The 13,541-nt window shown below is 36.9% G+C and overlaps 2 protein-coding genes across 5 annotated transcripts in view; both read left to right on the forward strand.

The window, feature by feature from the left end:
- Positions 1–13,541, forward strand: part of NT5C2 (5'-nucleotidase, cytosolic II) — a 97,715-nt gene that overhangs the window by 38,318 nt on the left and 45,856 nt on the right. Inside the window, exon 1 of one of the 4 annotated variants that reach the window (XM_070363451.1) lies at positions 9,027–9,185. The exons of the other annotated variants lie outside the window; for them this stretch is intronic. Within the exon in view, the coding sequence (XP_070219552.1) occupies positions 9,181–9,185 (5 nt within the window). The 5' untranslated portion in view covers positions 9,027–9,180. Of the gene's footprint in view, positions 1–9,026; positions 9,186–13,541 lie in introns of those variants that run through there. 4 annotated transcript variants of the gene reach the window in all.
- C26H6orf52 (chromosome 26 C6orf52 homolog) lies at positions 11,022–11,889 on the forward strand. The gene is made up of 2 exons (XM_070363236.1): positions 11,022–11,028; positions 11,395–11,889. Exons 1-2 carry the CDS (start codon positions 11,022–11,024, stop codon positions 11,832–11,834), a joined length of 447 nt encoding a protein of 148 aa, XP_070219337.1. The 3' UTR covers positions 11,835–11,889.

A 13,541-nucleotide genomic window follows, 5' to 3' on the forward strand; every position in this document is an offset into this window, starting at 1 on the left:
CCCAAGAGATATTTTGGTGAGATAATGTTTTCCCTGTTACCCACCAAGTTCCAATAGTTCTTTGAGTGCTTACAAATGACAGACAGATGTTATCTGTCTTCTATAGATGAAAAATCTCAGGCTTAGGTTAATTAACTTATTCAGCCAGAAAGCTGAATTTAAACCTAGTTGCTCTGGTGCTCATTCTCTTTGACCATACTGCTTTTCTAAATAAACTGAAAATAATTTTAGTTTGAATTTGTAGTATTTGGTAGTGATTTTAGTTACTTGGTGACTGTTTAGACATTTTATAGTAACTAATAGAAATCTTTATGGTAAGATAGTTAGATACTGTTTAAAGATAAAGTTTTTAAAAATTTAAATCCAACTAGTGTTTCTTTAAGGTATGTATATTTTATTTTTAAATCAAACCATCAGTAGGAGGATTTATTTGCCTTATCAATGTTCTTAGACTTTAGCACACTTGTTTATTTCTTCCCCTGTTGCATAATCCCTATGCATTATATTGGTCAGGAGGCAGGAATGTTGCAAATGTTTTTCTTTCAAACTGCAGCTTGCTCTGAAATTTGGAATTAACTTTTAGAATGTTCTGGGTGTATCCTCCACGTGCCAAAGATCTGTAAATTTCTTTTCACATGGGCTGACATTTTCAGGCATATGAGTAAAATATTTGTGAACACAGATGTTTTCCTTAAAAGTAGTGAATGATCAGAAAAGAGACCACAGTGTGGAAATACTTTAGGTTACTCCTGTAATATGATCGGCACATAAATTATTATTTTTCTTGTAGTTCGCATTGTTCATTTTCTAAGGGAGGAAATAACTAAACTGATAATTAAAACATACTTCTGTGTATTATGGTGTTTTTTTTTTTTTTCCTCCGAGAGTAAACTAAATGATTTGAACTGACTAGGGCCTCTCCATTCTGTGAAACTCACATTGTTTGCGTACTGTTGGCGGGCCTCATTAGGGGGTAAATTTGCTTTTTCTGAGTGTTTGCCAGTAACGATTCCTGTCTCCTATGGGAACTTGCCATTTGGATAGTCTCCTTCCTACACTGGCCAGTCTTACACAGTTCAGACCATCAGTTGTTTTTCCTGCTCTTCAATTTTTTCTTATTATTCTTTGGTTTTTAAGTATTTAAAGCTGAGGATATTGGTCTCTGAGATATTGCCTGCTTAGGGTTCGGCATCTTGCCCGAATTTGTTGGGCCTCTCAGGGCCTGAGTTCTCTGTGCTTTAACAAATGAGCTACAGTTCTCAAGAGATCAGTGAAGCTTGTTTGTTGATCCTGTATTCTCTTCCAGAGGAAGTAGATCTTTGAGAATGTCTAAGGAAGGGTAAGTGAGTTTATTATTCTTTTCCCCTCATTTTTCTCAGCAAAGAGATGTTCTAGTCATCTGAGTAAATTGGAAGATTAATAAGCAGTGCTACCAGTCTGAGTGGAGATGGGGAGAGATTGAAAGAAATTCAGCCGAAAGTTTACATTGCTAGTGTTTCACATGTAATCTGCTGTAAAGTTACAGTTGCTATTTGGAAGGACTGCATTGAGGGTGGATAATCGTCATAGAAATTCAGTGAGAGATAAGCACCGTTTACCTTGTGGTAAACTCTCATTTGTTTTTCAGTAGAAAGTGTTTATGAAGATTGGAAGCAAACTGTAGTGTCTTACCAAAGAGTTTTACATAGAAATGAGTGAAATTTAAAAATTCAAGTGAATTTGAAAATAATTTGTACCTTTAGAAAATGGTGTGAAAGATTGAAAAGCAACCTGTGATTTTGTTTCTTTCTGGTCACTTGTAGACAAAAATAATTTCAAGTGGAATGCCCCGTTCCTCTTTATTTTGCGATATAAAATAGTTCTGTAGGGTTTTTTAATTGTCTTTATAGTTTTTTCTCTTATGTTTCAGAATTTGAATTATTATTGGTATTCTTTTTATGATCACTATCATAGGTGACGTGCAAGTTAATAGCTACATCCTGTTAACAATCTCATTTCTAACCTTCAAGCATAACTTGACCTGGTTAATTCCAGAGAAACATCCCCTTTGATCAAATAGGACACAGATTCCCTCAAAAAAAAAAAAAAAAACCTTTAAAAATACAGTGCAATTTAAATTTTGATTTTTTTGAAGTTCTTAATTTTTTTCTAGTAGAAATTTTGAAGTAGTTTCAGAGTCTTGTGTTTATAATTTATTTTAATCTGGTCATGTATTGATTATGAGCAAAATAAAATTGGCCCATTTTACTGCTATTTTATAAAGCCTCATTATTAGTTAAAAAGAGCAGCCATGGGTGTAAATAATTCTGCATTATTTTTAGACCTCTCATGACATCACTGGAATTTTGAGGTTTCTTTAAATGTGAAAATTATAAGAGGACTGCCTCTTCAGGTTTATGTATTTTCTTTCCTTCTAGCTCTAGCTCTAAGCTTGCAGTTTTTATTAAACAATTTTTATGATACATATTATTATGGATGCTGGTAATATTTGTCAGGCTTGTACAGTGGTTATTTATAAAGCTGGTTTATAGATCTAAGAAGAACTATATTTCTAGATGCAGTCAAAGTTCTTGGGAAGTAATTAGTACCTCCTCCCGCCCCCCATATAGAGGGGGGAGGTAAAACATATGTTAGAATTGGTTGTTTAAAAAAAGATCTGTGTAAGTCAGAGGACACTATAAAGCCTGGAGTATTCTTTTAGGTTATTTCTAGGGATCCATGAAGCAATTCTTGTACTTTCTGAATGGGTAATGAACAAGTGCATTTGAATTGCATGGAGACTATAAATGAAATCAGTTAGCTTTTATTCTCCTTTGCTATCTTTAGAAATAAATGGATAAAGTTTCTACTTTGGGATGAAATGATTCTTATACTCAGAATGTTGGTATATGTGATTATTTTTATATCTATGAAATATTTCCCAAGTAAGTAATAGAAAAGGATTATTAGTAGAGTTAAATCATCAAAAATTATACTTGAGCCTTATGTAAACCTATAGTAGTCGAGACAGTGTTATCAGTGTAAGGATAGATCTATAGAGAGATCATGAAACCTAATAGGAAGTTTGTAGACCCACACATACAGGCAGTTGATTTTCAGTAATGACGCCATGCTAAGTCAGTGGTTAGTCTATGTAACAGATGTGCTGAAACAACTAAACATTCATAAAGAAAAAAAGTGAACCTCAACCTTTGCCTCAATCGTATATATATTTAAGAAAACACAGAAATGATCATAGACTTAAATATAAAAGTTTAAAGCAAAGTGTAGGTGAAAATGATTGTGACTTTGAATTAGGTAAAGATTTCTCTTTAAATACATAAAAAAAAAAACATGGAAGATAAAATTGATAAATTGGGCTTCATCAAAAAAAAAAAAAAAACCCTCTACTTTTAAAAAGACAACATTAAGAAAATAAAAAGGTAAGCCATAGACTGGGAGAAAATATTCTCAATATATATATCTGATAAAGAACTTATATCCAAAATACCTGAAGAATTCTTGTAACACAGACAAATAACCCAGTTTATAAATGATTCTTCACACAAAAAAACATGGCCAGTAAACATTTGAAAAGATGCTCTGCATCATTAGTCATTGCGTGCTCAGTCGCTTCAGTTGTATCTGACTCTTTGCCACCGTATGGACTGTAGCCTGCTAGGCTCCTCTATCCATGGGCTTCTCCAGGCAGGAATGCTGGAGTGGGTTGCTATGCCATCCTCCAGGGGATCTTCCTGACCTAGGGATCGAATCTGTATCTCTTGTCTCCTGCATTGTCAGGCAGTTTCTTTACCACTAGCGCCATTAGGGAAATACAAATTAAAACCACAGTAGTGTATCACTGCAGACCCACTAGAATGACTAAACACTGACAATGTGGAGCGAATGGAACTCTCATGCATTGTTGATGAAAATGCAAAATAAAAACATTTTGGCAGTGTCTTTTAAAGTTAAACATACACTTATTAAATGGACTAATATTTCCACTTCTGGGTATTTACTCCAAGAGAAATGAAAGCATTATGTCCATACAGATTTGTGTGTGAGCGTTCATAGCATCATTATTTGTGATAGCCAAAAACTGGGAACAACTCAAAGTATCCAGTAATTGAATAGGTAAATAAATTGTGGTATATCCATACAATGGAATACTACTTGGGAATAAAGGAACTAATTTTTGATACATGTAATAACATGAATGAGTCTCAGAACTATTGTGTTAAGAAAAATAACCAGACATAGACTACATGGTGTTTGATTCCATCTACATGAAAACTAGTGGAAAACAGCATAGATCAGTGGTGTTTTGTGGCCGTGGGTTTGGGAGAGTATTGCAAAAGGACATGAAGGAACATTTTGGGTTGATTGTGGTAGTTATTACATGGGTGTATACAATTGCCAAAACTCACCAATCTTCACACTTAAAATGGGTGAATTTCACTTGAGGTAAATTATACCTCAGTGAAGTTGGAGGGGGAATGAGACTTGAGAAACTCAACTTGCTTATTTAAAATCTTATAAATAAAATGATTATTGTCAAAGCATAGCATAGTCAAAGGAATATATTTGGAAAAATATAGGTACTCTAGGATGTGTAGTGCAAGGGGGGAAAAAAATACATTCTTCTTTCATTGTAATGATCGATCCCTCGTCTTCTGGAGCTGTTCAGAATGCCTTTTATTACCAGAGCCTGCTGTCTTTTAGGTGAGAAGCCAAAATCAGTTTTGTCATTTGCTTTTATTTTAAGTTCTAGATTTTGACCTCTGTTTTCCATTACGGGCACAAACAGCACACTTGTTAATTTGGCCTAATGATAACATGGGTAAATATTTTCTTCTCTAATTTTCATTCCACAGAATTCAACCTTAATATTTTGATGTATTTTATAAATTATCTTCTATACATTGGTTTTCACTTTTAAAAATTGGGGAGAAAAAGTAAATAATTTAGGGGAAAGTAGGAAAAAAAGATTGGAAAAAACGTGTTTTTAATTAGACTGAGATTTTTGAACAGTAATTTTCAGAAGTACTGCCATTGTTCCCGGTTTCTCCCTTAATTTATGTATTCTTCATTAGTCCTCTTTCTTATTCCCCACCATTCTGCTCTCATTACTGCAGTTTCTTCATTTGAGGTTGAAAGTGAAGGGAATTTTAATGTCTTTTGAAGAGCTTCTCCTTAAAGTATGTTTTGAAATCTTTGGGGAAAGATAGCATAATCACTACTCTTATTAGTCTTTGTTTATCACTTTTTAAGATATGCATTTTTTTCACATTTAGACATCTCTGAATTTGGGCTACATCTAGTAATATACCACTTAATTCAACTTAGAATTAAGTTGAGATCTTCTAGAGAGAATTTCATTTCTGTCAGTCACGTAGGGGCAACATCAACCATGCTAGTAGGGTAAATTTAAACCACAAACCTACCAGATTTATTGTTCAAATTCTCAGGGGGAGTTTTTTCCCGTTTCTTGGACTTGGTGTCAGGGTCAAGATGCACAAATGTCCTTGTGTGTTTCTTCTATATTGCAGATTTAGTTCTCCCTTTTCCTTGTACTATGGATATAGTCCTTTGATAATCCTAGCTTTACAAGACTCTGACTTTTCTTGGGCACCCCTCCTGGCCCTTTTTTAGTGGCATGTGATATGGGTGAGTTCTACAGTTGATGCATCTTCAGTTTTAACCATCTTTAATTTTGTTCCCTCCACATTCTCTTCACTGGGACTTTTTTATATTGAGTATTTGAATAAGAAAAATTATGATAATTCATGTATTATTTTAGGAGTGATAGCATGCTTATTCAGACTTTTGAAGCACAGGGTGCTGTTCTCATGGCATAATCTGATAATGTATCCTTCCTGAGGATGTTCCTCAGAGAAAATATTCAGACAAATTAGTAAGAAACTGTTGGCTGGACATTTATGAAAAAACTGATGCTTCAGTGACTTTACTTTTATAATCTAGGCCACAATTTCTTGTTGTGTCTGTATATTTGAGGTATTTAAACTTTCAGTTTTTAAGGATCCATTTTCATAAATTAGATTTTTTTTTTTTTAAGATCACTAGTACTCTTGCCTGGAAAATCCCATGGATGGAGGAGCCTGGTAGGCTGCAGTCCACGGGGTCTCGAAGAGTCGGACACGACTGAGCGACTTCACTTTCACTTTTCACTTTCATGCATTGGAGAAGGAAATGGCAACCCACTCCAGTGTTCTTGCCTGGAGAATCCCAGGGACGGGGGAGCCTGGTGGGCTGCCATCTATGGGGTCACACAGAGTCGGACACAACTGATGCAACTTAGCAGCAGCAGCAGCATTCTTTTACTGAAGAATGGGAGCATAAAGGCAGACTAAGGTGTTGTCATTATGTTTTTTAAATAACAGCATTATTGAGATCTAGTTCACATACCATTCATTTCACCCTTTAAAGAGTACAGTTCAGTGGTTTTAAGAGGTTACCTCTCGAGAGGTGTGTATACAACAGCACTAATTTCAGAATATTTTTTTTATCCCCCAAAGCAAATTGCCCATTCCTTCTTCTCCACAGCTCCAGCAGTCACTAATTACTATTAAGTTTTTAGTTTAAATTTTTTTTAGTTTAATTTTTAATTCAGTTGAATATTGTGTCTAGTTGTTACTAGGCCCTATGCTATCGTTGGGAAGGCAATAAATCCTTGTCTCCAAGATTATAATCCAGTAAAGAATAAGGGAATTAAACAGTTTATGATAAAATATACATAAGTGCCAGAACTGCTCACATGTATCACATTATAGGACTTTAGTTGCTGGTGAAATATCTTTCAGTTCAGTTCAATTCAATCTCTCAGTCGTGTCTGACTCTTTGCGACCCCATGAGTTGCAGCACGCCAGGCCTCCCTGTCCATCACCAACACCCGGAGTTCACTCAAACTCACATCCATCGAGTCAGTGATGCCATCCAACCATCTCATCCTGTGTTGTCCCCTTCTCCTCCTGCCCCCAATCCTTCCCAGCATCAGAGTCTTTTCCAATGAGTTAACTCTTCGTATAAGGTGGCCAAAGTACTGGAGTTTCAGCTTTAGCATCATTCCCTCCAAAGAAATCCCGGGGCTGATCTCCTTTAGAATGGACTGGTCGGATCTCCTTGCAGTCCAAGGGACTCTCAAGAGTCTTCTCCAACACCACAGTTCAAAAGCATCAATTCTTTGGCGCTCAGCCTTCTTCACAGTCCAACTCTCACATCCATACTTGACCACTGGAAAAATCATAGCCTTGACTAGACAGACCTTTGTTAGCAAAGTAATGTCTCTGCTTTTGAATATGCTGTCTAGGTTGGTCATAACTTTCCTTCTAAGGAGTAAGCGTCTTTTCATTTCATGGCTGCAGTCACCATCTGCAGTGATTTTGGAGCCCAAAAAAATAAAGTCTGACACTGTTTCCACTGTTTCCCCATCTATTTCCCATGAAGTGGTGGGACCGGATGCCATGATCTTTGTTTTCTGAATGTTGAGCTTTAAGCCAACTTTTTCACTCTCGACTTTCACTTTCATCAAGAGGGTCTTTAGTTCCTCTTCACTTTCTGCCATAAAGGTGGTATCATCTGCATATCTGAGGTTACTGATATTTCTCCTGGCAATCTTGATTCCAGCTTGTGCTTCATCCAGCCCAGCGTTTCTCATGATGTACTCTGCATATAAGTTAAATAAGCAGGGTGACAATGTCTTTAATTTAAAAAAGTAATCTGAGACCCAAGGGCATCATTGTTACAGAAGTTCTCTGGCATGGCCAGAAGAGTTTCTTAAAGAAATTTCTGGGTCTTGAAAAATAAGGTAGAGATAACTAGGAAGGACGTTTCATGGATGGAGCACAGTGTAACAAAGCTTCAGAGAACTTTTAGGAAATAACAAGTAGTTCATTTTAATTACTAGAGCTAAAGGTGTGTGATGTGGAGTGACGTGAGAGAAAACTGATTTTGGAAAGATAATGAAAGCGTTGAACTCCTCGAAGATTTTTAAAAAAATTGTAATGTATTTGGTAGTAGGTAGTGAGGAATGTCTAAAGGTTATTAAGAGGGAGAGCAACATGATTAGAGCTGGGCCTTAGGACAGTGCTTCTCATCTATGTTGGAGAACCATTTTCTTCTAAAAGACTTCTCTTCTGTTAGAAATTGATACTTAGAATAAAAATGAATTACTTGAAAAATGAAGAGACATAAAATGGAAGTATATCTTTTTTGTTATTATGTTCAACAAACAAAACTTTTCTGACAAATGGTTATAAAAGTTTCTAAATACTTGCAGTCTCTTAAATCAGTAACAGCACTTCACAAATCCGCATTGGCCTGTGGACCCCACTTCTGAGTGGCACCACTTCAAAGCAGTTAATTTGGCATTAGTGCGCAGGCAGAGCCATTGAGAGATGATTGCTGGAGAGTTAATGAGGGACCTGGACAGGTTGTTAGCAGTTTGAATGGAATGGAAGATCTGGATTAGAGACATTTGGAAATTTAAATGAAGGCAAGTGAGATGTTGTGGATTTGAGGGAGAGGAAAGAATCAAAAGATTTTAATAACTAGGTTTTCGACTTAAGGGGAAAATGAGAGTGCCCTGGCGGAAATAGAGACTAGTTTGGGGAAAGAGATACAAATTAGGTTTTCAACAAAAATTCGCCATAGCATTTTTCTGTTAATTAACAGACACTCACATACATCATTTGGTTGATAATCTAAATTTGCACTCTCCAACAGGCACTTGTAACTGTAACAAACTTTGAGTATATAATTACACAAACCCATAACCAAAACATGCCTGAGATTTTTTGCTTGTATCCTTAGTCTCATTTTTTGTTGCAGTAACTCTTGTTGGGCCTTTGGCCAGGAAATTGTGACTGCTGGGCAGGAGGAGGAGCTAGGGATAAAGTTCACCAGTGCCAGAGAAATTCTATTCCAAATGGATTCATGTGGAGCAACAGTGATATCCAATGACAAGTTAAATTAGACACAGAGGTGTTTTCTCCAGCACTGTCTCAGAAGAGACATACTGTGGAGGGGCCTGGTTCCGACTAAAACGGTCTTTTTGAAGTAAGGTTAAAGTCACACACACAAAAATTATACTAGGGATTTGAAGAAGAATTCTGTTATGTGACTTCAAGAACTAGTTGACTCAAATAGTTTCACACTTTGCAGAACGGCAACCAGTGACAGATGAGGTAACGCTGCTTTGAATTACAAGTTAAATCGCAAAACCATTAAGAGTTTGCTATTTACAAAATTCCAAATTTAGTAAATTGCATGTTCATGTTCCTTTAGTGTGAGAATACTAGATTCCTGTTCTTAAAGCACATTAATAGTCGTATTTCTTTTGTTTAACGTCTGTATTTATTTGGATAGCATTTCTTCAAGTTTTATGCCTTACTGCAGTGCCGTACGATAGTAAAAGCTGTTACATTTGTCTTTGTGTTGACGTCTGTGCTCAGTTTTATAGTGTTTCTGGGTCTTTCTGCTGAAGATTGTGCCTGTTGTTTTAATGCTCAAATCTATATCTTGCAAATGACTTAGTACATAGGAATAGGAATTTTGGGCTGATAATTACATTTTAATGTTGGTTGCTTAGTTCAGTCATGCTTTCTAGGGTGGCAGCTTTGTGCTTTATTTAAAGTAAGCTTTGGAAAATTTCACAAATATATGCAGGCTCTTGAAGATAGAGATGTGGAGTATGTTCCACTGGTTAATAATTTAGAAAAGTGACACAAGTTAACAGGCATTAATGAAGATACAGTCAAGGTTCTGGGACCAAGAGAAAATTTTGGATTCCCCAAGGCAGATAATGATATTTTTGTTTTAAAAGTGTGGTGAGACGATGAATCAGCCTTTGAATTGATAGAGCACCTAGCACTTTCTTTTATATAATAATAGTAAAAAGTATTTATTAGTTTGACGCCAGGAGATCAGTTTCGCTTTAAGGCTATATTCTGGAGACGTGGTATTTCTGGCTCAAGGCTGCCTCTCAGCTGAAGTCAGTGCATACTTTCAGCATTTGGATGTTTATTATCTTTATAAATCATGGCATGTATACTACTGCAGTTATCTATAATGCAGCTGTTCCCTTTTGTCATCACAGCTTTGCTTATGCACTTTAGGTATTCATGCATGAATTAGATTTAATTCCCTTTTGCCCCCATCTGCCATGTTGTAGCTTAAATTAGGGAAGGAAAAGGAGCGGTGAGAATATATGTGAGGTTTTTCTTTTGTTTCATAAGTTATAGGGGAGACAGGAGTGATTGTTTTTTTAAGCTCAGGAGTTGCTTCTGTAGGTGAGGGTACTTACTTTAAATGAAAATGAAAAGATAAAGGATATTTGGTTTCATAGAAAAGCATCTTTTCTAATTTTAGACATCTAAAAAATCTTACTAGTTTTAGCTACTCCCTAAAGGACAGCTTCTAGGATGTATGTCATAAAATGGTACCTGCTTCGTAATAGGCATTTGACAAACATGTTGATTGAATAAAGTGACCAGTTAGTCAAAGGAAAGAGTGTGATTTAATGGATATTTAGCAATGATTATTTTTGCAGAAACAACAGATTTTTTTATTCCTGATATATATCATTCCCAGAGTTTCTATGGACAATGCCTAAGGATAATAGTATGATCTCTGTATCCTTAAAAATGTGATAAGGAATACAGGTTAATCTCTCTTCTGGACGAGAAAGAAGTGGGTGGATTATCTAGCTGGGTCTGTTTCTTTCTACCTTTAGCAGTGACTGATACCAGCAAAGTGTCTTTTTGTCTATGATTCTAGCTGTGTCTAAAACCAGCTTGCATCATTCTTATGTCAGAATCAAAGCTGTTCCTTTTATTATGTGGTCCCATGTATCTCTCTCCTTGATAGGAAAATCTTCCCAGTCTGTTTCTGCTGAATTCCCACAGAATATTTTAGGCATGTCAGCTGTTTGGGCTTTAATCAAGGATTTGATCCAGTTGGCCCCCTAGCCTGAATTGAGAGTGTGTTTGAAAAGTCTCAGCTTCAGTGGATTCCGGGCTGCGATGGCGAGTAGGGAGTTATGTCTCCTACTTGTGCAGGAAGCCGTTTCTCGCACTCATTCTCTGTAACTGGGTGAGGAGGGGTGACCTTTAGGGTTCGCCTTGATCGGAGGGGTCCGGTTCCCGCGCTCCCACCTGGGCCACATAATCTCGCCCAGCACCTTTTCTTCCTTCTTGGTTATGGCTTGACGAACCCTTAAGGACTCGTCGGCCAACGTTGTGGCACATTCCTGAGAAGGACAAGGACCCTTTACCCGAGGGGGGTAAAGACAGTACTTGGAAGATGACAGATCTAGTCATCCTTGCACAAGGAAAGCCTTCTGCGCGCTTTGGCGTCTGTACATGTTGGGACTCCTCAGGCACTGAAATACTGAAGTCCAGCTCATTCTCAGTCGCTTGAAAACTGTGTTCACTGTTGGACAGTACTGGCACAGAGTGAAGCCAGACTTCCCGTCCTGCCAGGCTCACCCCTTCGGCAGCCGGTACGAGCCACAGCAGGGCGGTTACCCTCCTGGCTACAGCTCTGGCCGCGGGGCGGGTAGAAATGGACCCAACCTTTATTCTGCGTGTGAGACCTCTGGACACCCCTCTGAGACTTCGCTTCCACCCAAGGAAACCACATCTCTAGCTGAAAACCAAGATGAAGATTCACTAGAAGATCCAAATCTCCACTTGAATATTGAGGAACTCAACAAAGAATTTATGGTGAAAAGTGAAGAGCTCTACCAATCTCTCATGAATTGCCACTGGCAGCCTCTCGATACAGTGTACTCAGAAATCCCAGACAAGACCCCCCAAGAGCAAGGTGCTCATTAAGCTACCAACTATCATATTCATTGTGTCTTGTTTTGTTTAAAAAGTTCTCGCAGGGAGGCACTGGATTGTGTGTATAAATACAGATTCTTGAGAGAATGTAATGTAAATAAACGTTACCAGCACGTTCAAAAAAAAAAAAAAAAGAAAAGTCTCAGCTTCAGTGTTTCCAGAGTTAAAACCATTACTCAGTGTCTTTACCTTCTCTTGTTGCCTTTATGTAACTGAAAAAGGTGATAATAAAGTAGATGCTGCAGTCGGTAGTAATGCAGTGAAATTTGATGAAGTGGCAGAAGGGTCATGGTGATATATTTGGAGTTTGGGGGTATTTTAAAAAAGATTTGAGTAGGTGTCATTTGTCCTCTAGTTCCCTGTATCTTTCAGCTATTCACTGCTCTTCCTCTCCCATCCATTATTAACCCAATCAAAATAAGGGTTGATTTTTCCAGAATAACAGGTTTTCTTAGGGAAAGAAAGTATAAATGTTTTACATAACATCTCTCTCAGGAACTAAGAGTTTTATAAAGCTTATCTAGTGTGCATAGCACACTATGAGAGAAATAAATTCATATTTTTTAGGGAATAACATTTCTGAATTCAAGGACCTATTAAGTCCCCCAGTTAAAATGTTGTAAGCAAATATTTGATTATTTGCATATAAAATTGGTGCATGCATTCTGAGATGAGAGGAAAAGCTTTCTATTAAAGTTTCAAACAATAGTTTTTGAGTTGGTGAAGAGTTTTTTTTTTTAAGTCGTTATCTAGATTAATGATTTCTAAACTTGAGTATTTCATCAGTTAAAGTATGAAACAGTCATCCCTCTGGATGCATGCTTAAATTACATATACTACTATCATTACTTGGGTGTAGTAGAAAACATACACAAATTAGACATTTTAAAAATATGAAATAATTTTGAGTAGAAGCTGTAACCCTTTGTTCTGTATTCCAGGGGAGTCTTTCATATTCTCAGATGCAGTCACTCCTCTTTGGAGACTACTGACCTATATTGTCAGTGGGAGAAACCTAGCCCAGGTATCTTTATTTTTATCAAGTTTCCTGGGTGATTTGTAGCATTCTCATTTCTCATAGTTACTTATGAGATGAAGGCAAAGAAAAGGTTTGGTAATAAGAGGATAAACCATTCAGTAATTTTGGCCTCCAAACTTTGGGATCAGATTGAGGGGGTACCCTTATTTTCAGAGATGCTTGAACCTCAGCCCAGAGCACCGTCATGATGTTGACCCTCCACACTGTTGTGTTTAGTTTTCCTTGTGTCTCGTAGTTATCTTTCTGGAGTTTGAATCTGCTTATTGCACTTCATCAAAATCTGATAATTTGTTCTTGCCTGCAGGATAAAGTCCCATCTCTCTAGTGTGGCACACAGTCTTCATTAATCTGACCCTTGCTACCCTTTTTTAGCTTCATAACCTTTATTGCTTCTTTCCCTTCTCTGAAGAACTTCCATTTGCAAAAACAGAAAAGTAAAACCAAAGAAAACTCAGTTCCAGCTCCAGTAAATGTTTTTTGGTTCACTGCAAACCTTATCTTTACTTTTTCATTCTGTGTGGAGTGCCTTTCTTGCTTTGTCCTACTGGAAAACTTCTACTGATTGTTTAAGATCAGCTCAAACAACTTGTGCTCTCTCCTGCATGTTATTGTATAGCATTTATTGAAACACTTTAATTAGTTGCTTAAGCCTCTCTCCT

The sequence above is a fragment of the Bos mutus genome, chromosome 26 (genome assembly GCF_027580195.1).
Source record: "Bos mutus isolate GX-2022 chromosome 26, NWIPB_WYAK_1.1, whole genome shotgun sequence".
NCBI lineage: Eukaryota > Metazoa > Chordata > Mammalia > Artiodactyla > Bovidae > Bos > Bos mutus.